This window comes from Cottoperca gobio, chromosome 24, assembly GCF_900634415.1.
Source record: "Cottoperca gobio chromosome 24, fCotGob3.1, whole genome shotgun sequence".
NCBI lineage: Eukaryota > Metazoa > Chordata > Actinopteri > Perciformes > Bovichtidae > Cottoperca > Cottoperca gobio.
In genome coordinates, this window is record NC_041378.1 from 12,285,540 (window position 1) to 12,310,942 (window position 25,403).

The 25,403-nt window shown below is 39.8% G+C and overlaps 4 protein-coding genes across 7 annotated transcripts in view; 3 read left to right on the plus strand and 1 right to left on the minus strand.

Annotated features, from left to right (window-relative positions):
* The window catches only part of LOC115003817 (protein sel-1 homolog 1-like), a 13,119-nt gene extending 11,047 nt beyond the window's left edge, over positions 1 to 2,072 (plus strand). The window contains exon 21 of the mRNA XM_029425750.1: positions 129 to 2,072. Within this exon, the coding sequence (XP_029281610.1) occupies positions 129 to 401 (273 nt within the window). The 3' untranslated portion in view covers positions 402 to 2,072. The remainder of the gene's footprint in view (positions 1 to 128) is intronic.
* The window catches only part of ccn2a (cellular communication network factor 2a), a 25,224-nt gene extending 528 nt beyond the window's left edge, over positions 1 to 24,696 (minus strand). The window contains exons 1-5 of one of the 2 annotated variants that reach the window (XR_003831712.1): positions 24,421 to 24,696; positions 23,999 to 24,215; positions 23,637 to 23,888; positions 23,313 to 23,524; positions 22,393 to 23,201 (exon numbers count right to left, since the gene is read on the minus strand). Coding sequence is in view for 1 of the 2 variants with exons in the window: in XM_029425754.1 (XP_029281614.1) it covers positions 22,905 to 23,201; positions 23,313 to 23,524; positions 23,637 to 23,888; positions 23,999 to 24,215; positions 24,421 to 24,483 (1,041 nt within the window). In the remaining variant the exon portion in view is untranslated. Of the gene's footprint in view, positions 1 to 21,885; positions 23,202 to 23,312; positions 23,525 to 23,636; positions 23,889 to 23,998; positions 24,216 to 24,420 lie in introns of those variants that run through there. The other variant, XM_029425754.1, reaches the window with a different exon arrangement.
* Positions 1,977 to 9,013, plus strand: LOC115003818 (phospholipase B1, membrane-associated-like). 3 transcript variants are annotated; one of them, XR_003831711.1, is made up of 17 exons: positions 1,977 to 2,115; positions 2,220 to 2,389; positions 2,654 to 2,718; positions 3,174 to 3,264; positions 3,386 to 3,444; positions 3,769 to 3,836; positions 3,998 to 4,041; positions 4,799 to 4,919; positions 5,064 to 5,115; positions 5,288 to 5,368; positions 5,487 to 5,552; positions 5,660 to 5,751; positions 6,490 to 6,571; positions 6,776 to 6,911; positions 7,077 to 7,172; positions 7,389 to 7,460; positions 8,409 to 8,485. XR_003831711.1 is itself a non-coding variant. In XM_029425751.1 (17 exons), exons 2-17 carry the CDS (start codon positions 2,332 to 2,334, stop codon positions 8,541 to 8,543), a joined length of 1,284 nt encoding a protein of 427 aa, XP_029281611.1. In that variant the 5' UTR covers positions 1,977 to 2,115; positions 2,220 to 2,331; the 3' UTR covers positions 8,544 to 9,013. The 3 variants fall into 3 exon arrangements, 2 of the variants coding, with proteins under 2 accessions (XP_029281611.1, XP_029281612.1); XM_029425751.1 differs by having other exon boundaries at positions 6,776 to 6,877; positions 8,409 to 9,013; XM_029425752.1 differs by lacking the exon at positions 1,977 to 2,115 and adding an exon at positions 2,935 to 3,045 and having other exon boundaries at positions 2,319 to 2,389; positions 6,776 to 6,877; positions 8,409 to 9,013.
* On the plus strand, positions 12,421 to 20,408 carry LOC115003819 (chromogranin-A-like). The gene is given in 9 exon segments (XM_029425753.1): positions 12,421 to 12,696; positions 12,963 to 13,012; positions 13,800 to 13,893; positions 15,320 to 15,388; positions 15,967 to 16,053; positions 17,001 to 17,182; positions 17,184 to 17,319; positions 18,090 to 18,544; positions 19,562 to 20,408. Coding segments are annotated over 9 exon segments (1,203 nt in total). The 5' UTR covers positions 12,421 to 12,650; the 3' UTR covers positions 19,646 to 20,408.
* Positions 24,697 to 25,403: the final 707 nt, after the last annotated feature.

Here is a 25,403-nt window from a genome sequence, read left to right on the forward strand (position 1 = left end):
GCAGCTGGAGCTGTGACAATTCTGGCTTTGAAATAGAAACTCAGACCGACTTCATCAGAGAGAACTGAAATTAATGATATGTCTCTTTGTCCCCCTTCCTCTCTCCATTTGGCTCGGGCTCCTGTTAGTTAAAGGAGCTGATTTATCAGGTGGACCTGGACCAGATTTTGGGCCCGGAGTGGGACCTCTACCTCATGACCGTCATCGCCCTGCTGTTGGGCACAGTCATCGCCTACAGGCAGCGCCAGCACCAAATCATAGTTCCCCCTCGCCCACCTGTCCCTGCCCCAGCGCCACCTCCCAGTCCCCCTCAGGAACAGTCACAAGCCCAGGCCGAGCCACAGGACCAGGGAGACACGCAAGCCCAGGGCCCGGCGCAGGAGGAAGAGGAGCAGCAGTGAGAGGAAGCCAGACGGAGCGAGGGCAGTGAAAGACAGTCGAGAGGCTCTGCCAGCCCGCCCCGTGGAACAGCTGGTGCTTACTAGCTGAATAACCTGCTAGTCTGAGCACCTACTCCCACTCCACATGCTAAAAGAAGAAGATGACTGCTGAACTGTGCAGTCCCACAACTCCCTTTCTCCATTTAAAATATGCTGGTCCTGTGCTGAAGAAAGACAGTGGGAGTGTTTATGGACAATGCTACAGAACAGAGCGTTTAGAGAGGAAAACACAGACTTGGGACTTGCTAGGCTGTGACTCAGGATACTGCCAGAAGAAGCACCTGTGTCCTCACATTAGGAAAAGCCTTGTGGTTGCCAGATCAAAGGCATTTTGGACTTGACCAATCAACATAGTTGGAAACTAAAATGTGCATTAGTTTCTTCTTACTTTCCCACTTTGAGAAAATCACACTCGGTGGAACTGCCTCAATCCTAATTTAGTAGAAGAAGAAAAAATCAGGCAGGAAAATGTGACTTCAAATAATTTTTATTTGCTAGTTGGTAAAGAAAGTTTTGCATGTTTTTTTTTTTTCTAAACATTTTGATTTTAATTTTAGACACCCTTTTTCCGATACTTGAGTGAACCCTTTTTTCATTAATCAGTTATTTGTTTAGTTCTGTCGGGTCATTAACTTTTCATACCTGCAATTCACTGAGAAAGAATAATTCATGTTCATTAGTTACCGTGCTAAAATGTTCTAAAGCCATGTTGTCATTAGTATGAGAAGCAGAAACCTGTTGAGCAGTTTACTTTAATGGATAGAAAAGCTGTACTGGGATGGATCATTTATTTTTGAGCACACAGGTTGATGTGTGTTACGTTTCCAACATGGCAGACACAAAGAATGAAAAGCTGCTGAGGTCACTAAGCTGTCACCAAATCCTCATCCCTGATGCAGATCCTGTTTGATCATTCAGACAGATTTCACTCTCCAATCATAGTGAAATCACACAGCATCTAAAAAAAAAAAGCAAATGTCAGAGGGATATTTATGATGTATACAGTGAAAGGAAGCGGAGAACAGTTTTTTAAGATGTCCTGTACGTCGGCGCAATATTTTTCCATCAACAGGCTTTGATTTTCTTCTAGTGGTCGGTAGCCCAACATCCGCCTTTAAAAGAATAAATGAAATAAAAAAAAGTTTATTAAGCCTCGACTTGCTGGGGCAGAAATTGGAGCAGCCTTAAATATAGCTGCGCCTCAAACTGGATTGTTTCTACTTTAGAGGAAGTGAATAATTTGTTTTCTTTTTCTGCGTTTGGTTACACAACTTGTGAGAATTTCCACCCCCTCACCAAAAGTTCAAGTTGGAGCTCTGCCTACACTTCTCAGCTCAGATGGACCCAAATCTGAGAAATGAAGAAATAATTATTTTTTCTTTCTCTTAAGTCCATTTGTTCAGTTCCACAGTATGTGCTTGTTGTTAGAATTATTGAGAATTATCTGCCAATACGTCTGCATGAAGTGTATGAAGTCATAAAGGGACGATGAGAAAGGATTCCGAACACCGATACCACACACAACTCCCAATTTCTCTAAAAATGAAACACTGGTCAAGATTGTCGAGAAGACTGCATTTTTACCATCGCAAATACAAGTTTATAAAGAAATTAATAAATGATATATGGATATTTGATGGATGTTTTCGTCATTGTTTGAATGTTTGAATCAAAGGTAAGTAGGTCACAAACCTTGTAATGTATAAAACCTGTGAAATGTTATTGTTCTGAGGTGTTGTATTGCTGACGTTGATCGAATGGCTCTCACTGGACCCGCAGGTTGTCACTCCGCTTTAGAGAGGCTGAGGGACAAAGTGACAGCGCTGTAAAGCTGAGCATCACATTGTGCAGTGTGTGGGGGTGACCCATTGACTGGCCCGTACGCACTACTATGGAGTGGCTTTGGATCGCCGTGGCAACATGTATGTTCCTGTCCTGCTCGGTCAAAGGTAAGTGCTAGAATAAACAGGAGGGCAGAGCACACGTGAGGCTGTGTCCCTATTTATTGTTAAAACTGCCTTTTATTTGACAGATTTGTTTGTGTGTGTGTTACGAAAACAACATTCATACGAGTAAAGACTGACTACAACAGCATGTTTGTGCTGTAAATGACATTGCCAAAGGAAAACTACTTGTTTAATCGTGTTAAGTGGCTTATTGGGCCATTTGAAAAGTTTCAAATGGACACTTTGGAAATATTGTTTCTAATTAAGGCAACGACTGGTGGTGGGCGTATGAGGAGGGGATACGACACTACAGCAAGGAGGCCCTCAACAAGGTACTGTGTACACCTGGTGTTGGCACTGAACATGAAAAGTATCTCATTGTCGGACGTGGGATAAGATCAAAACATCTCATTCTCATGGCAGAATATCATTTAGTTTGCTGATTTAAGTCATTTAAACAGACAGGCTATGACCAAACATTTATTAAAAATAAACACTATTGGTCAAAACAACAAAAACAATATGTTGTTGTTTTCTAAACTCACAAGAGGCAGGTTATCGTGGGATGACAACTGATAACCATACCACATGGACCAGCAGGCATCGCTGTATCGGACTAAAGACATTCAATGAGTGCAGACATGATGTGGTTGCACAAGGTATCGACAAGTTAAAGGATGAATAAAGGAGATATACAAAATCAAGATGTGTTTCTGAAGAATAGTCGTCTGATAAGACACATTATCTGAAAATAAAGGATCTGACGATGATGAGGTTTCTTTCTCAGGAGTTTCCAGAGAAAACTCGACCGGTGAGCTTCAAACATCCCGTGTTCCAGTGCCCGGACATGAGTCCTTCTCTCTCTGTCCCCTCCTCAGGTCTGTCTAGGTCCGTCCCCCCCCCCCCCCTCCCCTAAAATCAATCTGTTATCCATGAGTTGAAACTTTTGATTCAGTTTTTCTCTTTCATCTCTATCTCTCTTTTCACCTTTTGGTGTAGTTGAATTTGTGAAGGCGGCAGATATCAAAGTCATCGCTGCCCTGGGGGATTCACTGACGGTAGGTGTTATGTGTTGTTTTTCTCTTCAGCTGCAATAGTAATACTGTGTAAATAATGTAATACGCTATTAAAATCACGATGACTAAATGTTGCAGTGACCGTTCACTGCTCTGCCTTTTGGGGATTTTTTTTGAAGCAAGAGCATGAATTGTTAAATATCAGTTATCCATATTTACAGCATGTTTACAAAAAGACCTCTTCAAAATGCAGTACACGATACCAGAAATGCAATGTGTGTCATTTGAATGACACTCTCCTCCTCAAAGAAAATAATTTTCATCGGGGTCCTGAATGTTTTTCTCAGATGTGTTTTTCCTTTTCAGACGGCCATCGGTGCCAACGCCACCACTGTCCTCGGGATTCCTATTGAGTTCCGTCACGTGTCGTGGAGGTGATAGCCAGCATATAGACATATTATTCATGTGGATACTCACTGGATATTCAAAATGACTCAAACATGTTGATTGTTTAAAAATAATAACCAGTGTTTAATTAGCATTAATATATAAACGAAACCTTTTGATACTAATTTGACAATTCTTCATTTTGCAGCATTGGAGGCTACGGGTCATTTCAGTATGTCATTACTTTGGCAAGTAAGATGTTTTAATCACAAATGATATCTCTACGGAAGCCCTGAGAGACGAGTGAGAAAAAGAAAAACGTTCTGGTGATCCATTTTCTAGATCTGATCTAAATTGTTTGCTCTCCTGTGTTTATGATTTAAGAAATAACGTTTTAAAAAAAAAAACATTTAATCTGTGAAACGGGTGAGAAAACATTTTTGTTCTTGTAATACTCATTTTGCCCACACGAGGCTGAAGTGCACCACTATCCCAGAGTAAAAGTGGCAGATTAGCACGGATTAAAATGATTTTTTTTGCCAAAATAAAGACATTACAGTAATGTTACATAACTTGATAGCACACAATATATGTACCTTGTGTTTAGAGTGTGCATGGAGAAATTAAAGCTCACCTGGAAGAAAACATGAATTACTTTTGTCCTCTTTAGAACAATGGGTTGATGGTGCACTCCACCAGTTTGTGGCCCAAATTAATATTACAACAACAAACACTTGCCAAAACCTTTTTTATTTTTTATCTGTGAAAACAAATAAAACAAAAAATAAATGTGTTACCCACATGTATATATTTTAGAGGAATTTAGTCATAAACACAGGATAGAAAACACTTCACAAATGTATTTCTTACTTTCCTCTCAGGGCTTCCATATATCTCAGATATCTCTCAACATTATTGTGTTGCATGTGTTCCATATAAACCGCAGTCAGCGAAAAGAAAAACACAACACGTAGTCTTTACACGTTTCTTTTCCAATTGTGATTTTTAGACATCATCAAGCTGTTCAATCCCAATCTGCTCGGCGCTGCTCCCGGCAAGACGGTTCACGGGATGCAGGGTCATATCAGCGAAACGGGCTTCAACCTGGCTGTGACTGGACACAACACCTTGTAATGACTCAACAGTTTTCAATCTGCACAATCGGCGCTCTGTGACCTTCTGTTTGATTTGTTATTAATTATTCATCACCATAATGCTTAGACATGTCGTTGGTATAATCTTTAGACATGCAGTATGTTGTTCTGTCTTCCCAGCAACCTCCCCGGCCAGACGAGACATTTGATTGACACACTTCGAGGTTATGAGGTACAGTAATGTTTACTCTGAAATGTAACAACCAAGGGAGGAAAGAGTTAATCGAGCTGGTTATTAAAGCTCAACAGACAGAATCTGATATATCCTGCAGCAAGATGCTGTCCCTGAACCTGTTTCTTATGAACCTGTTAAACTCTGACCCCTCTGCTGTCTCTTCCTTTAGGGTCTGAACTTCGAGGAGGACTGGAAGCTGTTGACCATTCTCATGGGCATGAATGACATCTGTGATTACTGCAAAGATAAGGTCGGTTTTTTATTTTTATTTTTAAATCGGTGTAGTTCAATTTAAGAAAGAGAAATAAAAAAAAAGGCTTTTTACAGAATGACAAATGTGTCATTAATCTCTGCAGTGTTCTCTCTAGGCTCTTTTTTCAGTGGACAACTTCATTCACTATATCACGGTATCCTTGGAAATGCTTATGAATGAGGTAAAGTTAAAGAAAAAAGGAAATGAGACATATTTGGTCTGAGTGATGTTTCAGTATTGTGCTGGAATTCACTGCAGCGTGGGCGTCTCCTCCATGTTGTGCTTCAGGTTCCTCGTATGATCGTTAATGTCGTTCAGATCCTGCCCATGCAGACTCTGAGGGAGGTGCAGAAGCCCACCCCGGGGTGCCTGCTCCAAAGGTGAGCCGCTCATTCTTACCTCCGCTCAATGAAATGTGTTTATTGTTACTTGACTGTGATGTTTGACCTTCACTCTGCAGTTTGATAGTAGAAAGCTGTTTTCACATGCAACCTCTCGGTGCTCGCCTTCAGTCTGAGTTTAAGACATACGAGCTTGTAGCTTGGAAGCCAATCATGATCCCATATACAAGTTATATATTAAAGGTGCTGTTGAAACTTGAACCCTCCGGCGCACATACACTGAGAATGGACTTCTAAGGGCGCGTTCACAACAGCCTTGTTTAGTCTGGTTGAACCGAACCCTGGAGCGTTTACCCCCTTTGGTGAAAAGACGTTTTCTTTTCCTGTTTTGGTGGCACCAGCCATGGCCAGAGGCATTATGCGATATCCTAGAAACTCCTGGAGGAATTTCTTCAAATTTGGCACAAACGTCCTCCTAGACTCGAGCATGAACTGATTCGATTTTGGTGGTCAAAGGTCAAGGTCACTGTGACCTCAGAAAACACATTATTGGCCATAACTCAAGAAATAATACGCTAATTATGACAATTTCACACAAACATCTAGTAGGATAGTAGGATAAAATGATGAAGTGATGACATTTTGAACAGACATGGATGGCGAAGGCATACAAACGTCAGGTGGTGATTGTAGTTCATTTGCACCTGATTTTCTTGACTGGTTAACATTTCTTCTCTTTTTTTTCGCCGCTTTTTCTTGTTTTTTACTCCAATTGAGGTCTTTCTGCTCGTGCCTGATAGAGCCAGTAGCCAGGTCTCCCGAGCTTCGGGAACTGGTAGAAGTCAATCTGGAGTTCCAGGTACAGCATTTGAAATAATTATTAACTATCCTGCAAGATCATAACTTACTTTATTTTTGAAAATGCATATTTTAATTAAACACCATCATTTACAAACTGGCGCATGGACCCAAAACTTCACCTGTTGATTTCCTGTTAATAACTCTGGAATTCGCAGCATAATTGCTGCAGATGAATGGATTTTCGTGCTACTTTTGTCCACAGAAAAGACTTGAGGCGCTGCTTTACAGCGATCGTTTCTTCAGGGAAGACTTCGCCGTCGTTCTTCAGCCTTTTCTGAAACACGCTGACCCTCCCCGCCTCCCGGTAATCTATCCTCACTCCAAAGGCCGTGGCAAAGGTGTCTGCTCTCAGGAGATGAATCAGTGTGAAACATTGCACAGTAATGATTGAATCATTAAGGGCCCGAGTGTGACGGCTACTTTGTTAACACGACAACATGAAGCGCCAACAACACGCTCTATCAGTAAATCTACACCCGTGTATGTTTTGTCTCTCTGGGCAGAATGGGAAGATCGATATGACCTTCTTCACTCACGACTGCTTCCACTTCACCATAAAGGGACACGAGGAGCTGGCCAAGGGACTGTGGAACAACATGGTGAACACACTGCTTGTATTTAATGACACAGGATGTTAAAGGTCAATAATCACCCCTGATGCCATTCAGAAGGATTTACTTTGTGTAAGAAATGTCACAAAAGTGTGAAATATAATGAATAATCTAATAGAGAAAAACTTTAGATCACAAGCGTAGGGAAATGAAGGGCACAGCGAACAATGAATTCCTCCTCGTGTCTCTGTCTTCTGCTCACAGTTTCAGCCTGAGGGGGGAAAGATGATGGTGAGCAGCTTCTCTGACCCCATCAGTCTCATCTGTCCACCCATGGTAAGGCAGCGTGTCACCTGTGTCTTTTACCTGAAGGTTGCAGGATGTTTTGATAAAACGGCTCAAATAAACAGGAAGACCTTTAATCTTCACAATGTGTTCTATTGAAGAACAATAGAGCAGAGCGAGCTGCATTTTCAAAGGATGTTGTTGTTTTTAACAGTCATTTCGTACCTTTGAGGGGACAAATTGATCCACTAATCTCAGCACAGAATTAAAATAACGTTTGAAACCTTAAAATAGATAATCAGTCCTGGTTAAGATTTCAGAGCCATTTTTTGTTTTGTGAAAGATTTGCTTGAAGTTATTGCATTCAAGGAAGCTCAGACTTCTGAGACCTTAGAGTCGTTCAACAGCAAACTTTTAAATAAATTATTCAATTTCAATACTTAAATTATTAAATGAAAATAATTACAATTGAAATATAAATAATACACAAAACATTGATTAAAAAGGGGGATAAAATAAAATGAGGATCAGACCAGAGCTAATGGTGACAAACACCCCCCAGGTAGATCTCTATATAACACACTGGGGGATATGTTATGATACAATAAAGTTACATAAATGGATTTTACTTTAAAGCGCTTGTCCAGGATAAGATAGTTTAGCGTTATGCATCCTCGCTGCTGAGAAATCCATACTAACAACTTGGAGAAACAGATAACCACTGACCTTTTGTTAGAGTATGTTGAGGACTCCAACATGCAATGCCAGCATCTTTTTCTTGCAGCAGTTAGGCCGGCTAGTAAGATACATTTTTGATGTTGTGATGAATCTTATTCAGGAGCGTTGCATGGCAAGTTGATTTTTATACAGTTGCTCTGGGAAGTGTTTCCCAATGATGTCTAAATAAAGTGCAGCGTAATCATTTATATGCCTTTTTTTTATATTTTAGATGCACAACACAAAGTGATTATAACGTCCCGTGTCGTCTCATCTGAACAGGTACACCCGTACATCTTCACCCGACCGATGGCAGCAGAGTCCGGTCCGCCGCCTCCACTGCAGTCTGGCGCTCTATCACAGGCAGCCGCCTTCCTGCTGCTCCTCGTGGGTTTGGCATGTCTCCGACTTATGTAGCTTTCGCTTTGCTGGACTATTTTAGCATGCTGCTGCTACATTGGTTGCTGTTGAGGTGATACAGCAGATCACATGCAAAGCACAGTTTGTGAGGCACTCTTTGCAACTTTGCATGTCTATGGCCTCAAAGAGCAGCAGACAGGAAATGACTGCAGTTTTAGGCTCTGAAACCTCGTAGATAACGTGACAGTGAATCCTGAATATTTAACCTTTAGAGGACGTTCTTGGTGAAAAGTAATTACAATAATATACTGAATGTGTATTTTCAGGGAAAGGTCTGGCTAAGAGCTGCTTTAACTACACTGTATTACCTAATATAAAGTGCAGATTAAGTAACAAGCAAAGCCTAAGGATGACTTTTATGACCTGTATACATTCATACATAAAACATTAAACTAGTGAAAGTGTTTTCTTTAAGAATCTTGAACACCTTACGAATAAAAATTTTCAGATCAACTTTTCTGACATTATAAAAATGTATTCTGTTCATTTTGTTGTTGAGTTGACAATGAAAATGTTTTTTCAGACAAAATTACAAACTGCATTAATCCCCACATTAAAATGTATTTACCTGGGAGGTTGACGGAGCTTAAATTCTCATCCATCAAAGATGGAAACGGATTTGTCATCCATATTACCAGTGATGGAAAGTAACTGAGTACAATTTTAAGATATTATACTTTACTTGAGTATTTCCATTTTCTGCTACTTCTACTCCACTACATTTATTTGATAACTTAAGTTACTTTGCAAATTAATATTTCACATAAACGATCCCTGCCTGATCCCTGTGTTGGGAACCACTGGACTATACACCATTTTATATAAAGTTGTTAAAATATTTGAGCTGCTTACACATGAATCCGTATTAACAATCTATTGTGTAACATAAAGTTATACATCATTCAAGGGCAATATTTCTACTTTTTATACTTTAATACAAAAGTATCATAAGCAAGGATGTACTTAAAGTAAGAATTGAAATGCAGGACTTTCTCTTGTAGTATTTTCACATTTATTGGTACTTTTACTGACAGGATCGGAGTGTTTCTTCCAGCACTGGATATACAGTGAATGTTCCCAGAAAGCTGTTACTTTTCAAAGCGGAGACACTTAAGTCACATGTCTGTTCTTCAGATCTCCAGGCTGCTGCTGGCCCACTTTCACTTCTCTGTCCTCCAGTAGCTGCATTAGTATGTGCTGAGCACTAGAAGAGGTAAAGTAATCCACTACACTGAACAAAAGCACGGAGTACCGTACAGATTACTACATAGTGATTCATTGTTTATCTGCACACAAATGATCCTCATCCAACGTGATCTGCTACTTGGTTACCTATTCAGAGCACACAGTTCAGCATGTATTGACTTAGTTTAATTAGTATAACTACAAGAGCAGGTAGATGCTATATTAAGCGCAGCTCAGGTTTGCTCTGAAATGTTAATTTAGCTCTTGAATGAAAATGAAAACCATGCAGTGTGTGCTCAGCATGGTGGGGCTGTGTTGTAAAGAACACAATGGGATGGATTTCTAAAGCAGGGAAAACCTTTCGGACATTGGCTTTGAATGGGAGAACTCCATTTTAATGTGTTTACTTAGTGAACCTTTTTCCAGTATGATGTTTACCAAACACTTTAGGATCTAAAGTGTATATATTCCCCGTGTCCCCAGTTTTTCTTGGATGTCGCAGCGCGCTGAATTTCACTCAATCCTCGTAGCTGTTTGATTTCGTAACAACCGTATTATTGCATTCAAAAGAAAACCCTCTTCATGTTTAAACAAAGCCGTCGCTGGTTTATGCGGGACAAATATAGAACTGACGCAAATTGGCTTCTGAAAGCGTAATGAGATCTTTGGGATCTTTGGGACGCTGCAGGAGGAAATTTGAAACCGCTAACAGTCCAACCCACACCCTGGAAACCTCTTTGTCTGTCGCTTTTTTAATGAATGTGTCAGTAACAAAAGAGAAAGATTACCTCATAGGCCCATGTACATCTGGGACTCAGCGCTTATGAGGTAAAAGAGAGCAAACAACTGTAGGATGTTCCACAGGTTAGTCGTAAATACGAGTCTGTTCCCAAAGACAGACTTTATATAATTAAAAAACATAAAACTCAATTGTGCAATATGTGTTTGGATTCATTTGAATTAAATATTGTTGGCCATTTGCTAACACTTTATAACAGGTGTCAGCAGCACACGTGCTCAATTATTACATAACCAAATGATTATCATTAGGTCATTATTGTTTAGTTACGGTCACTTTTTTTTATATTTCAACCAAATAAGGTGAAATTCATCTCTGAAAAAGGAAAGAAAAGGACATTTCAGAAGCAAACACGTAGATACCTCCCAGTAAATTCATTCTCTGGGGGCGATGAATGGAAATGGATGCAGGCATGACTAAAACCAGCGTCATATTTATATGACAACAGCCCTGAAATTATAGTTTTGTTTATAAATTAACATTCCTTAACTCAGAGGTTCCCAAACTTGTTCTGCAGTCAACCTTCTGGAAATAAGACCGATTACTATACATGGTGAGTCACATTTCTGGAAATATGACTTTAATTCTACAAAGCTAGACTCGTCAACATATATGGGCACAACAGCAGCAACCAGAAGACATTAAAGAGTACACACCTCTGATTTTAAATGTGTCTGCAGCAGCTCTGTTGGTTACATGTTTGCAGAAAAGAAGCTAAATGTATTTATTTATGTTGAGCGACAGGAATTCATAACACATCCTCCAATAATTCTCATTACTGAGCCATGTTTTGTACCCTTATTATAAACGTGCAATTTAAATCTTCACATGTTAAATGTCCAGGAGGTATCCACCAATAACCACCTTCAAAATGATCAAGTCTGTCGCAAAACATCTTCGAGCTCAATGTTTCATATCATATTCATCAACTAATAACTACAGGTATATTAACATATATTGTATATTATGTCACTTAGCTTATATTCTGATTAATGTGTCATGGGTTATGAAACGTGTAACTTGCTCACATGATCAGAGTTGCAGCTGGAACAGCCATGACGGCAATCATTTTCAATAAACCGTCACCTAGCAACACATTCAGGCAGGCGAGAGACATGATCAGCAAATACAGTCTGATGATACGGCTTTGTCCTGTATGGGAACACGACATAATGGAGACAGCCACATCAAATATGTGCTGTGTCTGTATACACATTTACATTTGATTTTTATGTTGTTTTATTTGCACATGAACATGTATACATAAAGACGGGACAAATGTATGGCAAAGTCTGAACATTGGGCAGCAGAGTTTAGGAGTTCAAGATACCTCCCCTATCAGACATCAACAGTCATACTTAAAAAATAAAAAGGATAAAAACACACATTCGTCAAAGTTTCAGACTAAGCAATAATACAACAATTGATAGAAATGTAGAATTGACATAGAAGTGTATGTTTACAAGTTGCTTTACAATGAAATCCATGAAGTTAAAGATAAATATTTGCTAATTAAAGTCATTTTCAGATGTTTTACAAATAAGGATAACGTGATTGTAGAGATTGAAGTAGGTTTTTCCAAAGAGATGGTCGTCCTTGTTTAATGTACATGCCTGCTTGATCAGGCATTGTCCTGTGATATAAATGTATTTTTTCACATTTTATTTCTTGTTGTATAACCACTGCAGAATAAAGAAACACTTAACTTAAATGCAATGCTATAATCTACTCTAGTAGTACACGTGAATACATCAGTAGCTATTATGTATTGTAAACCTGTACACGCCCTGACGACCATCGAGGTATGTTCAGGTACGATAGTAATAATTTGCCCCAGGATGATGTCACTTCCTGTCTCCACATCGTCCTATAAAAGCGGGCGCTGTTGCGGCGAGGTGTCGGTGGAGAGACCGAAGAGGACGGAGGCTGACGGGTCACCGATGCTGCTGCTGCTGCAGGAAATTTTGCTCTCCAGAAATACCGAAAGGCAATTAAGTTTAGTTCAGGATGCGTCCGTGAAAATCCACCGACTGTCCTCAAAGGAGTTAAAATCACACCTTCTGATATAAGCTTCGCTATTTTTCTATTCCTGGAGAGCTTAATGCGCCTCGTTTCCAAACATGATCGGGAGAGGACTGTTCGTTTTGACAATACTGTCAGGCTGTGGTAAGGAAATGCTCATTGAAGTTAAGTGACATCATGCTATAGGTGTAGTTTGTTGAGAGAAATCTGCATTAGAGAGGTGACTGGTTCAGCACCAAGGACAGCGACACACTCATCTTTAATTGCGGCGGAAGATGGAGTGAATCCACCTGCACCTTTGGCACATTTAGTCCCCTGTCGCTGTGTTTTAGTTACAGTGAGAATAACATTAGAGCTTTAGGGATTATAAAAAAAATAATGATTCTGATCTTTTCTTGCTTTTCTTGCAGTTCTGTCATTGCCAGTGACTCCAAGTCAGCTGGAGAATGAGGACGTAAAGGTAAAGATTTTGTCATTTTTAGAAACATTAGCACTTTTATTTGAAATGATATTCGTATTACAGGTGTTGTCGAAGTAGCAGTGATGTACATGTCAACCAAATGATTCTTCTTCACAGTGCTACTAGTCCTTCTACTTGCAACACTAAAAGGCAAGAAGTGATTAGAAATACTTAATCCAAGCAATTTAACTGACCTAAGTACCTTTTCTACTGGGGGGCAATCTCAGTAGACTATGTTAAAATCAATTCTGAGAGCAAAGGAGAGCCTTTACCTCCATGATTTTGGCATTGCTGGATCCATTTCACATCTAGGAGATGGAGAGAGAGAGAGAGGTCGTTTCTAGAATAGTGTTTGGAGAGACGACAATAAAAATGCGAGATGTAGACTATGTGTGAAATGGGGATACGAGTCGTGTGAGTGACATTCAAAGACCTGACAGTCAGAAGCAGAATGCTTTGAACAGATAACAAGGAGTGAAAAATGATCAGGCGTGAGGCTTGACATTGAAAGCACAATGGGAGTTGAAATGATTTTGACCTCTCTTCTGAGAGTTTCCCATCTTTGAATTAGCGGGTGAGTTAGCACAAGAGCAGTATTCAAAGAGATACAGATGGATTAAAAAAGATGTGGAGTTTTATTCCCATATCACCAAGTGGAGGACTTTTTATTTTATTTTTAAACCAGAACATCCTTAACTTGTAGCCTCCTAGTTTACAGTAATATCAGAAATAACAGATTGTCACAGATAAAGTTTTGAGTAATTTTGTGCACTGTGTGTGTCTGCAGGTGATGAAGTGTATTGTGGAGGCGTTGGCTGATGTGCTATCAAGGCCCCGCCCCGTGCCCGTCAGTCAGGAGTGTTTGGTCACACTGAAGACAGGTGAGCCCCACCCAAAGTAGCACAGACAAATACACTCTCACAACCTTATTGATCAATTACCTCAATTTCGATGATGTTAATTTTATCATTTTGAGTATGACTGTTGATGCCTTCATATAGTAGATGTCTATTTTATTTCTTTTAATGTTTATGTTTGCCCCTAAATGGAACTTTAAACTAATACACAAAACCATAAGTACGTCTATGTCACTGAGCACCTTATGAGTCTGGTTATTGAGGATGTTATTTATATATAAATATATATAAATATATTTATATATAAATATATTTCTATATAAATAAATATATATAAATGTATTTATTTATATATACTATACTATATATATATATCTATATATATATATATATTTATTTATATATATATATATATAAATAAATAAATAAATACTTATTTATATATTTATATATATATATACTATATATTTATTTATTTATATATATATTTATATAATTATTATTTATATATATATAATTATTTTATATATATATATATATATATATATATATATATATATATAATTATTTATATACTGTGTGTTAATATATATATATCTATATATCTATCTATATCTATATATACTGTGTGTATAGATATATATATATATATATATATATATATATATATATATATATCTCTATCTATCTATCTATCTATCTCTATATATTATATATATATATATATATCTCTCTATATATATATATATATATATATATATATATCTCTCTATATATATATATCTCTATACATGCCCTCCCCTTTTATTGAGAGCATGTAGCATCATCAGGCTAATGGATTGATGAGATAGCTGCTGGTTATAAAACCTGCTCTGTTATATGCATTGGGGTCACTAGCACTGAGTTAAGTATTCAGTTGCATAGCCAGTGTATTACCTTGATGCTGTCCTTGTTGTAAAAAATCAATCGGCGCATTACTCACCAAGTGTTTGTAACTGAGAGAGGGAGACTGAACACCACCAGAGGGATGCCAAGAGAGGAGAGGGGGAGAAAGGGGAGTCAAAGTCATAGAAAGAAAGAAATACAGATATCAGAGCACAACGCTGTACAGTAGTCGTCTCTTTTGAGCTTGCTGCGTACAGTATGCAGTGCCGTTTGTGGGTCAGCAGAAAGTCCAATGCTCACTGCTGCTGCGCTTCACTGGGGGGGTCTCTGTGGGCCAAATGATTAATTGTGCTCTTGCTTTGAAAGCAGTAAATTTCAGGGCAATTAACTGTGACGAACCACTGAAGCAAGTTGCTGAGTCCTGTGAAAAAGTGAAGGGGAAAGACATATACCTGTGTTTTACCCCCTATCTGTTCTTTTCTTTCCAAAGTGAGACATTTAACCACTCATTTGCCTGCATTTTGATGAGTGTTTGTATATATGTGTGTGTTTGTGTGTTATGCAGACGACAGGCTTGTTTCTATCCTTCGCCATCACAACTTTCTGAAGGAACTGCAGGAGATCGCCGTTCAAGGTGAGTGTTGGAAAAATATTCATAATAACACCACAAAGTCAGGATCCAAATCAAATAAAAGGTTTAATCAATATTCTTGCAAGAAGGAGCGAGTTTATACATACGAAGATGATCAAACTCGCACACATACAGGTTTGTAAGATCTGCTGTGTTGCTCGGAGAAACAACCGTCTCTCCTTCTACATGTATACACAAACATCCAAGGACAATTGATTCAGATTGGAGGGGTCAAAAGGAATGAATTTACAGAGATCAAAAGGAACACATCTATTCAGAGAGATCGTCTTTGATGTTTATTACTTGTTTACAGTAAATAACAGATGTGCTGATCCATCACCTGATGACTGTTCTTTTATTGCTCTACATTTCCTCAGCAGTTTGTCTCCTGTCCCCTGCTGTGTTTAGCCCCCAGTTTAACCTCTTGCCTTTTGTTACTTACTTAGTTACTGGATTTTTCCCATCAGTGAGTCACAGATTACACGCAGTACATCTCTTTGGTTGCTGAACGCGCTTGTTTACATGTGAAGACCGCATATAGGGCAAAGACAGAAAGCTTAAATAACTCATTTTAATTGTAGGTGGTCAGGAGAGAGCTCAGCTGCAGAGAGATGCTGGTACACCTGAACCAACCACACAAACTCTGCAGACTGCGGACGATGTTGCTGGTGAGTTTCGTCACAAGCTCACATTCAAACCTTTCTGCATCGTTATGCTCTATATTTCTTATCACAGTTCATTTCAGTCGCTTCCATTTTGAGGATATCTCAAGATGATATCTCTAATCAACATTTTAAAGAGCACCAGCTGTCAAAATGATGTATCACTTCCATTATTTCCCAGTTTATATTGTCAGCAGAGCTTTGCTGATGCTCTCTGTGGAAAGAATCAGGACATACACGAGGTCCTTCCCGCACACCTGGCTTTTCTTTTAAGTTAGTGCCAGACTCCCTGTAGAGCACAGTGGGCGAGTAGGAATACAAGTACAAATACAGTAATGACTAATAAGGTGCAACAACCCTGACCGTCTGTATGTTCGCTGACAGCCAGCCTTAAAGGGAAAGTTCACCCCAAAAATCCAAAATACATATTTGTATTGTAAAAATATTTTAATTTCCCAGAGATGAGGTTTTCAAGTTGTTTCATCTGAACAATATTTAATTTGCAAAACAGAGAAACAGATAAAAAGAGCACATATTAACATTTGCGAGGGTGAAACTATCAAATATTTGGCATTTTCATTGGAAAATGACTTAAACCAATGTCAATTCATTGAAGAATCAGCTAATTGCTTTTAATTCTAATATTAAAACCACCTTTCTTTTTAAATGGCAAAAACTGAAAATATGGATGATGACACGTCCTTATGAGGCTTTGGTGAGAAAATTTCAAGGGCGGACACATTTGAGCATCACATGATGCACAATTATTATTGTTTCGTAGAATCTGACATACTGACCGACTCCATTAAGCGAAAACAAACAAATTAGACAGTTAAGACACAAAACGACCCTGGCAATAAACTGTTGTGCTTTTGTGTAAGCACCTTCTTTTAACATCACGGGAAAATCAATGTCTTCTAGTAAATTAAATTCCTACCCCTTTCCATTTTCAGATCGATCCATGTTGGAGGCTTTAGGAGGCCCAGGTGAACGATCCATCCTGTCCCAGAAGAAGAGGAAAGTAAATGGAGACGGAGAGGAAGAAAAGAAGGACAACCTGGGAGATGGAGAGTCACAGGAGGACAATGATGTCACTCAAGAGGTGAAAGAGAAGAGGGAGAATGACAAGAGCCCTAGGAAGTCATGTCTCTGAGTCTGTCGATGAGTCGAGTGAGGGCAAGGCTGAAAAGAGGGAGGAAGAAGAATACGAAGAGAAGAGAACAAATCTGGAGGAGGATTCAGAGGAGGAAGACATGATGAAGCATAAGAAAGGCAAGTATACATCTTCTTTCTTTATGTATGCTTGTCTTTTATTTGAAGTTCATCTTCGTTACAATTAAAGAAACAAAAAAAAGGTAAAAGAGAAAGAAACTTGAAACATGAATATTCAGATTTAGAGCTTGATTATTTAGGTGCCAAACAAATCATATGCATTTTTATTCAAGAAATAAATTACATCCAAGCAAATTAAAATATGCAATAAATTGACCGAAGGCAGATAGCAGAATTTTAAGACGGGGAGAGTGCAATGCTTTGTAGATGAAACCGTCTGTCACCACAGGGCTGATTGATGGAAGTGCTTCCATCTGCATGATGAAATCAGCCCCCTGACAGGGGAGTGGGGCCAACATGGCTGGCATACTGACAGCACAGCACAGAAAAAATTAAATGTCTACATGTCCCAGAATTCAAATGAGCTGAGTTACACTGGAATCATTCACCATAATCTATATTCTTAGATTGAAACCAAAATTTAAGATTAAGCCTCTTCTATCTCCAGAACTATTAACAAATTAACAGAAAAAATGGCAAAGTACAATGAATCACCTATAAATGGGAGCCTCTGCCAAGTCATCTGATTGCTCCAGCCATGCTCTTAATTCACATAAAGCACAGCTAGCAGCACTGGGGGCAAAGCTGCCAGCTGGCATGAAATATTTCATTACAAGAAGTGAAATCTTGCTGATGGTGGAGAGTATTCTGGTCTGGTAGGTGTTACAGTAAGAAAACAGAGGAAAACATTCTTTGTTTTTCTTAATCAGGTGCTGGATCTGGTGAAAAGAGAGATGCACCCAGAATCAAATCAAAAGAGAAAAAGTATGATGAAGAAGATGAATGGGAGGAAGACAAGAGATCTGCATTTTCCTCACATGGGCCTAAACAAGAGGAGGAACAGGAGGGGGAGGAGGATGAAGGGGAAATGAATGAAGGGGAGATGAAGAGGGAGAGTAGCCTAAAGCGATGGACCAAGAGGGGCAAGGCTTTGTCAATGAAGAAGAAAGCAGTTGGAAAGGAGCTCGACAGTGAGCAGGAAGTGCCACATCACTCGCAAGAGGTCACGGACGAAGAGGAGGAGGAGGAGGAGGAGAAGAAGAAGAAGAAGAAAAGAAACGCGCAGAGGAGTCCAGAGGAGAAGGAGCTGCAGATGATCGCCAGAAGGGGACCTGAGGAGAGGAGGGGGTCGGAGGAAGAGGGGAGCGCCAGCCGGAAGTCAGAGGTGTGCTGTCCATCTCTTTATATTTGACAAATGTTGTGAAGCAGCTCAAACTAATACAGCAGTTCAACACATTGGGAAATAAGTTTATTTACTTTCATCCTGCAAGTTAGATGAGAATATTGATACCACTGTCCTGCCTGTACGGTAATTATGAAGCTACTGCCAGCAGCCAGTTAGCTTAGTTTAGCATAAAGACTGGTATAAGCTAGTCTGACTCTGTCCAAGAGTAAAGAAAAACAGTCATTCTTTATGCTAATGTATTAACATAATATATCTTGTTTTTTAATGCATACGGGCAAGAGACATGGCACATAACCCCTTTGTAAAACTGCATATTTAAATTTAGAGTTTCAAGATATTTAACAAACTAGATGTAAAATGTTAATTAGTGAGTTGTAGAGGTGGTGGTACGTTCTAGAGACATGCTAGCTGTTTCCCCCCTTTTCCAGTCTTTAAATTAAGCTAAGCTTACCAGCTGCTTGCGTTAGCGTAGTTATTGCATAGATATAAGAGTAGTATCTATCGTCTAACTCTCGTCAAGAAAGCAAATATATATATTTCCCAAGTTGTTCAACTAATCCTTTAAATAGGGACTTTATTAGTTATTTTCTATATAACAAGGCTAACACTTAATTGTTGTCGCTGCACGGCTGGTTTGCTAGCTCAAGCCCAAGATCTGATTAGGTTTCTGTGTTTTACTGTGAAAAAAATAATGAAAAAGAATCCTTCCTACAGCTCGAAGCCCATAAAGAAACAAAATGGCGCAGCTGCTGCTTGGCAGCATGTTCAAAGAAAGATATTTAGACTGTGATAGCCTTAATGGCCACAAACTGTTACATATTTGTGGTAACAGTATGAGGCTAAAGGCAATTCTGGTGGTAATGTGTCCTTGCGAACAGCCAAAACGGCAATGCATGGAAGCTGATTGTGTCTAGATACTTTTAGTGATATATTTTCGTGATTCTTTGCACTCTAAGTATATTTTTCCCACTTGCTGTCCTCTCATTATATCTGCAGGAGCCAGAGATTGAAAGCCTGGCAGCCATCGAGTCAGAGCTCGAAAACGTTGCCCAGAAACTCCATGAGATGCGGCGAGGCTGAGAAAGAGTTGACACCGCAACCTCCTCTGCCTCCTCGTCCTCCTCCGCTTTACCAGCTGCCTGGTTTACACAGATAGAGCGTTTGAATATGTGACAAGATTTTAATCTTTCGCTATTTTTCCGGAGGATGCCCACTTGCGCCACACTGCTGCAGTCTCCCTTGTGACATCCTGTCCCTCACATAGATAAGCATACAGTAGATGCAAACTGCAGCTAGACATGCATAGTAAAAACAAACAAATGCACAAGTTCTCTGCGTTCGAAGACATGCAGATAATATTCAGAACACACCGTAAGGCTCCTGAAGGAAAGATCTTTCTGTCAGTAAAGTTGACAACTTGTTTTATTTAATTTTCTTTGACAATCATCTCTTTCTGCAAATGTATCTTGCCTGCTTTTCAAATTATTTTAACACTGCACATTGATTTATGTTGAGGCAGATGCAGATAAACACGCACCAACAAGGTGAGTTTGTACAGTAACGGCATGTATACATGTACAAAGCTCTTTCGGGGATGCTTACTTACTCACGGGGAAGAGGAAGAAGAAGACGTAGATGCTTACTTATCATAGATACAGTTTACTCCAATCAAGCCGAGGCAATAAGTGAACATTTTTAGCAGATTATTGAATTACATTCATTTATGTAAGAAAACCAATAAATTAAATCATTTAAATGGGAAGCTGTTTTGGTGAATCATTTTAAAAATCAAATGAATATTTGCATAAAATAATGAATGCAATAAACTCAACGTACTAACACATTTACAACCGTGTAGGTATCTTAATGAATGGTTTTAACATCACTAACATCACAATGATCAAGTGAAACTGGTAAAGAAAAATTAATTACCAGAGTAATTCATTCAATACTGTTTAACATTCATATACTGTAATCTCACACAGCCCATAGTTCTCACTGTAAGGACACATTGATTCACATTTTACAGTTTGCACTTGGTTGTGTTTGTGGGCGTAGAAGCTGAGAATATGAATCATCACTCTGACACACAAGCTGTTTAAACATGCAGTATATTCAAGACAACATCATTTTAACCCTAAGCTTTGGCGTCAGTGTTACATTATTCATTGCTTGCTACTATTAGGCAGAAAGAGCCAGCGTAGTGAATCATATGTTGTGGTATTAATAGAGTTTTCTGCATTTGTACAGCAAAATGTTGAGAGCTCTTCAGCAGAAGAATAATGGATTGAAAGGAGAAAAGAATAGAACGTGGGCAGAGGAGACCATGCCAAAAATATAAGTTCTGCTTTCTCTGGCAGCTTAAATAAATATAGCTGCTGTTGACTAAAAAACTGAAACCGTTAAGATCTGTGTTTGTGTACAGTATGTACTATCCAGCACCAATATATGCAAATGCAGAGAGTCTTAAAAAGCCTGAATACCAGGAGAAAATCTTTGCCCTGCATGATAAGCTGAGCATTGCTAAAAAATGACAACCATTTGAAGGTGGTCTTGTATTAAATGTTCATTATAAACATACATATTCTAACACACCATAAAAAAGGTTTGAGTTACAATTTAAATATGTCAACGATAGCAAGAAGAAGAATATATTACAGCTTATATTTAGAACTTTCTGCAGAAAACTACAATACTGCTCAACCGACGATTACAACTGTGGATCAGATGGATTCGTTTGAGGCTGTGAAGATTTGTGTTATGGGTGCTGAAACAAGCTGAAGATCTTATTTAAAGAAATCCATGACAACCAGCTGAAACGGGCACCAGATGGCGACATTAGACTGTGTCGATTTCCAAAGGTGAGTGCTGTCAGCGAGGGAGCTTTGGAAGGCCACCGTCATGTTGGGACACTTCCTGTTTGATGTTTAGAAGCTAAGTTAATTTATTACATCTGTTCTTATGTAAGAAATTACAGGAAGACAAGCAGGAATTCTTTACATAAATGCATAAACTAATACATTTAAAATGCCCTCTTTCAGTTTAGCTAACAAATCAATAGGGATTAATGTAACAGCAACCAGTTCTGTGCATTATTCATGCTGGTTTCCTGCACTCTGGCTTTGGGAAATATTTATTGATATTTGTGTAAATTACTAATACTTAGCTCTGGCTAAGATGTCAAAAGGTAAACATGGACAAGTGATGTTCTAGTTATGCAGATCACTAACGTGTGAGTTAATTATGCTTACTTTGAGATGTTAGTTACTGCATATTATGGACCAAAATGTGTATCAAAATTGAAAGAGAGAAAAGTCATGTTTGTATAAAAAATATAACATTTTATTTCCAGCTACAAAGTGAAACATGTAACAGTTTTGTCACACTTCTCAATAAAATAGTACAAAATACTGCCGACAAAAAATACACTATTGATACATTTTGAAGCACAGAACAAATTTGGCTTTTAAATTAACGTAAACTTTACAAATATATACATCATTTACACATCAACAATAAAAAAGGAATGAAATTACAATTCTTCCAGTCTTTTCTTCTATTTTTGTACAAAATAGACTCTTTGTTCCTAGAGACACTTGGTTACCTTCTTCTGACCTGAATCAGTAATAGTCAACACGTCTTTTTTCTTTTCTTTTCTCAGTGCCATGGCAAAGCCCACTGTGTTCCATATCTAACCTTAAACTCAGCACGCTGCTTGCTTTCTCATCCACATGCTGGGCGGAAACTCTGACCTTTCCTCTACTCTGTGAGCAAGGTGAACAGAGCAGACAAGGCCGACATTCAGCCCTGCGTTAACAGACACAAACACACACACACACACACACACACACTCACACTCACACGCACAAGGACACATTCAGACCTGTTTGCACAGGGGAACACTGGCTTGCTGTGGTCTGTATGCTCCAACTACAGCTGCTTAGAGTTTCCAGGTCTGGTCTGGGCTCTTAGGGTGGGGGGAGTTATTAGACACCTCAATTAGAGAGGAGGTCATGGTTTAGATAAGGTATAGAAATGCATACAGTAAAATGGACGGGTCTGTAAAAGGGGTTTCTAGGGGAATGGGCGGCAACCTGACAGTAGGTTTGTCAAACATAGAAGTTATAGTGCAGGAATCTCTTGGAGCTGCTATGCAACCCTCTGTCCGAGTCTATGTGGCTGATGTGCGCCAGCCATACAAAACACACAGACACTAAGATAAGTGTCTGGACTACTTTTACAATGAGAAAATAAAACATAAACATATATACTGAGCTGCAAAATGAGATGGAGTTCTGTTTGTTTTCAAGTCATAAGCTGCGATCGTTCTTTTAGTGGCTCACGCCATGTCTCCCATCATCTTCTTGTAATACATTGACTCGAAAATGTCGTTCTCCCCGGGGCAGTTGTGGTGGCAGGCGCAGGACTTGATGAACATCATGTGCTTCTTCATGAACTGTCCGTCGGGGCATTTGAACTCCATGGGCAGAGTGGTGGTTCTGTGAGGGGTGCAGCAGCGGCCATCCAGGCAGACGCCGCAGAACTTTGGCCTGTAGGACTTGGTGGTGGTGCAGCCGGAGATCTCAAACTTCATTGGCTTGGAGAGTCTGGGAGTGCGGATGCACTTCTTCCCTTTCTGTAGGAGGAAAATAAAGAGGAAAAACAACTTTATTAAGCATTCTTTGGCTACTGTATCGTACTGTATCTGTAGAGTTCATGAAAGCAGTGAAGTTGAACAAAGACTCACCCTAATGCTCTGCTCAAGCTGTGACTCGCATGGTCGCACCATACACAACCGTGTCTGTTTCTCCAGGCGGCATTCGCGGTTATCATTGGTGACCCTGGTGGAGACCCCAAGGCCGCAAGTCTTAGAGCATGCGCTCCATTCAGTAGTCTGAACCAGGCAGTTCTCCCTCATCATGGAGGGATCTGGGCCGTAGGTCTCTTCCTCTCTGTAGGCTGTAAACACAGGAGCAAACACTGGATTAGAACAACCATTCTGATTATGTCTCCTCCCTGTGTAAACACCATCAAATAAACTACAGTCTTGTGTGCTCAAAAGAAAACTTACCGGCCAAAGCAGAGCCCAGGAAACTTTGTCTGTTGGGAGAATCGCACTCCCATTCCTCGCAACACTTCCCTGGCACCTTGACACGTCTTGGCATGGGGCAGTCGGGGCTTGGCAGGCGGACGTCCATGGCGCAAAGAGGAACGCAGCCCACGGCTCCATCCAGACAGGTACACTGGTACTTGCAACTGCTCTGGAAAGTCTCTCCACTCTTGTACATCATACCTCCGAACACACAGGTGGCTCCCTCTCGAGCTGTGGCGGGTAAAGGACAAGGGGAAAGGTCACGATTTGGTTCATACTTTAAAGGACAGTTAATGATCCATAACAGGACGTCACAGAAAAATTAATTTTCAAAGGCTCACCGGTGCACACTCCTATGCGTCTGTTGATGGGGGCTCCGAAGTCACAGTCCAGGCCTTTGTGTGGGTCACAGAGGTCTTTCTCAGTGCAGAGCTCCCCCATCTGTTTGGCACACACCCTGCAGCAGCCGCAACCGTCCAGCACCAGGCTCACTCCTGGGGGGCACTGAGGGGGAGTGGAGGGGCACAAGCACTGGTTGCTGCACTCCTGACCTGCAGCCTGAGCACACACAGACACACACTTTGTTAAAAATCATCTCCACAAAGTGTATCAAAGATATATTTACACATCCAGCAAATGGAGAACACAATGTGTTTTTAGAGCTTATGTCATTATGACAAGAGGTTAAAGACTCAAAGCATTGCCCATATATTTAAAGCCTAAAACAACAGCGGCATAAAGTCATTACGTTATTTTGACTTACCATGTATGAGAGCATGATGCACAGGAAAGGCAGCAAAATAATTTTCTTCATTCCAGCAGACATGTTTTCTTCCTTGTAGAAATAGATTCTATTTTTTTTCCTTAAGCCTTGTTGAAAAAGTCTTCCGTTATTCTCAGAGTTTGAGCTTGAGAAACCGTTTCTGATCAAGTTGATCTCTTGTCTCGTAGAGTTTCTCTGCAGCTCCGGTCAAAGTCTTTCTTGCTGTCTTGGTGAAAGCTAGAGTTTAGCTTCGGTAGAAGGAGTTGATCTGAGTTCTGACTGCGGAGCCCAGCTCCCTTTATACTCGCTGGCCCTCGCAGCACGTCACTGGGGGCTGAATGGAGAGCCAGCCCTGGACAAACATGGACATACTTGGCATTCTTTCCTCGCTTCCTGACCCCCACTCCAGACATCCCACATTCCTGCTGTCTGAAGGCAAGGCTCTGCTGCTCGGCCAAACAACACTGTCTCTCTCTCAGAGCGGGCTTTCATCTGGAATGGGAGGTTAAGTCTGGTTAGAGGCCTGGGACCCCACACTGGGAATTCCTGAAGACTGACTTCACAAACAGACAGCCGGTACCTATAAATATTAATTTAAAAGAAGAAATTAAAAGAGAAGAAGAAGAAACTTTAGCACAGTTCAAAAAGTGAAGGAACAAATTGCTACAAACAAAAGAAGAAGAGTTAAAAACTCATAAAGCTGCATCAGCATGTGATGATTAAATAAAATGATTGACGTGTGATGGGTGGTTAAGACTGTAAGTCCACTACTGCATTCCTCAGCTTTCACTTGAAAGGCGTACAGACAGCCTGTACTTTAGTAAATTAGCAACATGCTGTGAGGGAAAGGAAGTTCATTTGAGTCATTAACTTGAGCTGCTTTTCTAACAAGGTGCTCATTCCTGCACGCGTCTTGTAACTTTTTGTCTTCTGTACTTGTGTGGTTACATCTGACACTGCAGTTGCATTTTTGTGCACTGACA

Excerpts from the sequence above, each read along its gene's own strand:
- LOC115003818 (XM_029425751.1), top strand. The coding sequence starts at position 2,332 with ATGGAGTGGCTTTGGATCGCCGTGGCAACATGTATGTTCCTGTCCTGC. Across the intron at positions 6,878-7,076 it reads CTGACCCTCCCCGCCTCCCG|AATGGGAAGATCGATATGAC; the intron begins GTAATCTATCCT and ends CTCTCTGGGCAG. Across the intron at positions 7,461-8,408 it reads GTCTCATCTGTCCACCCATG|GTACACCCGTACATCTTCAC; the intron begins GTAAGGCAGCGT and ends TCATCTGAACAG.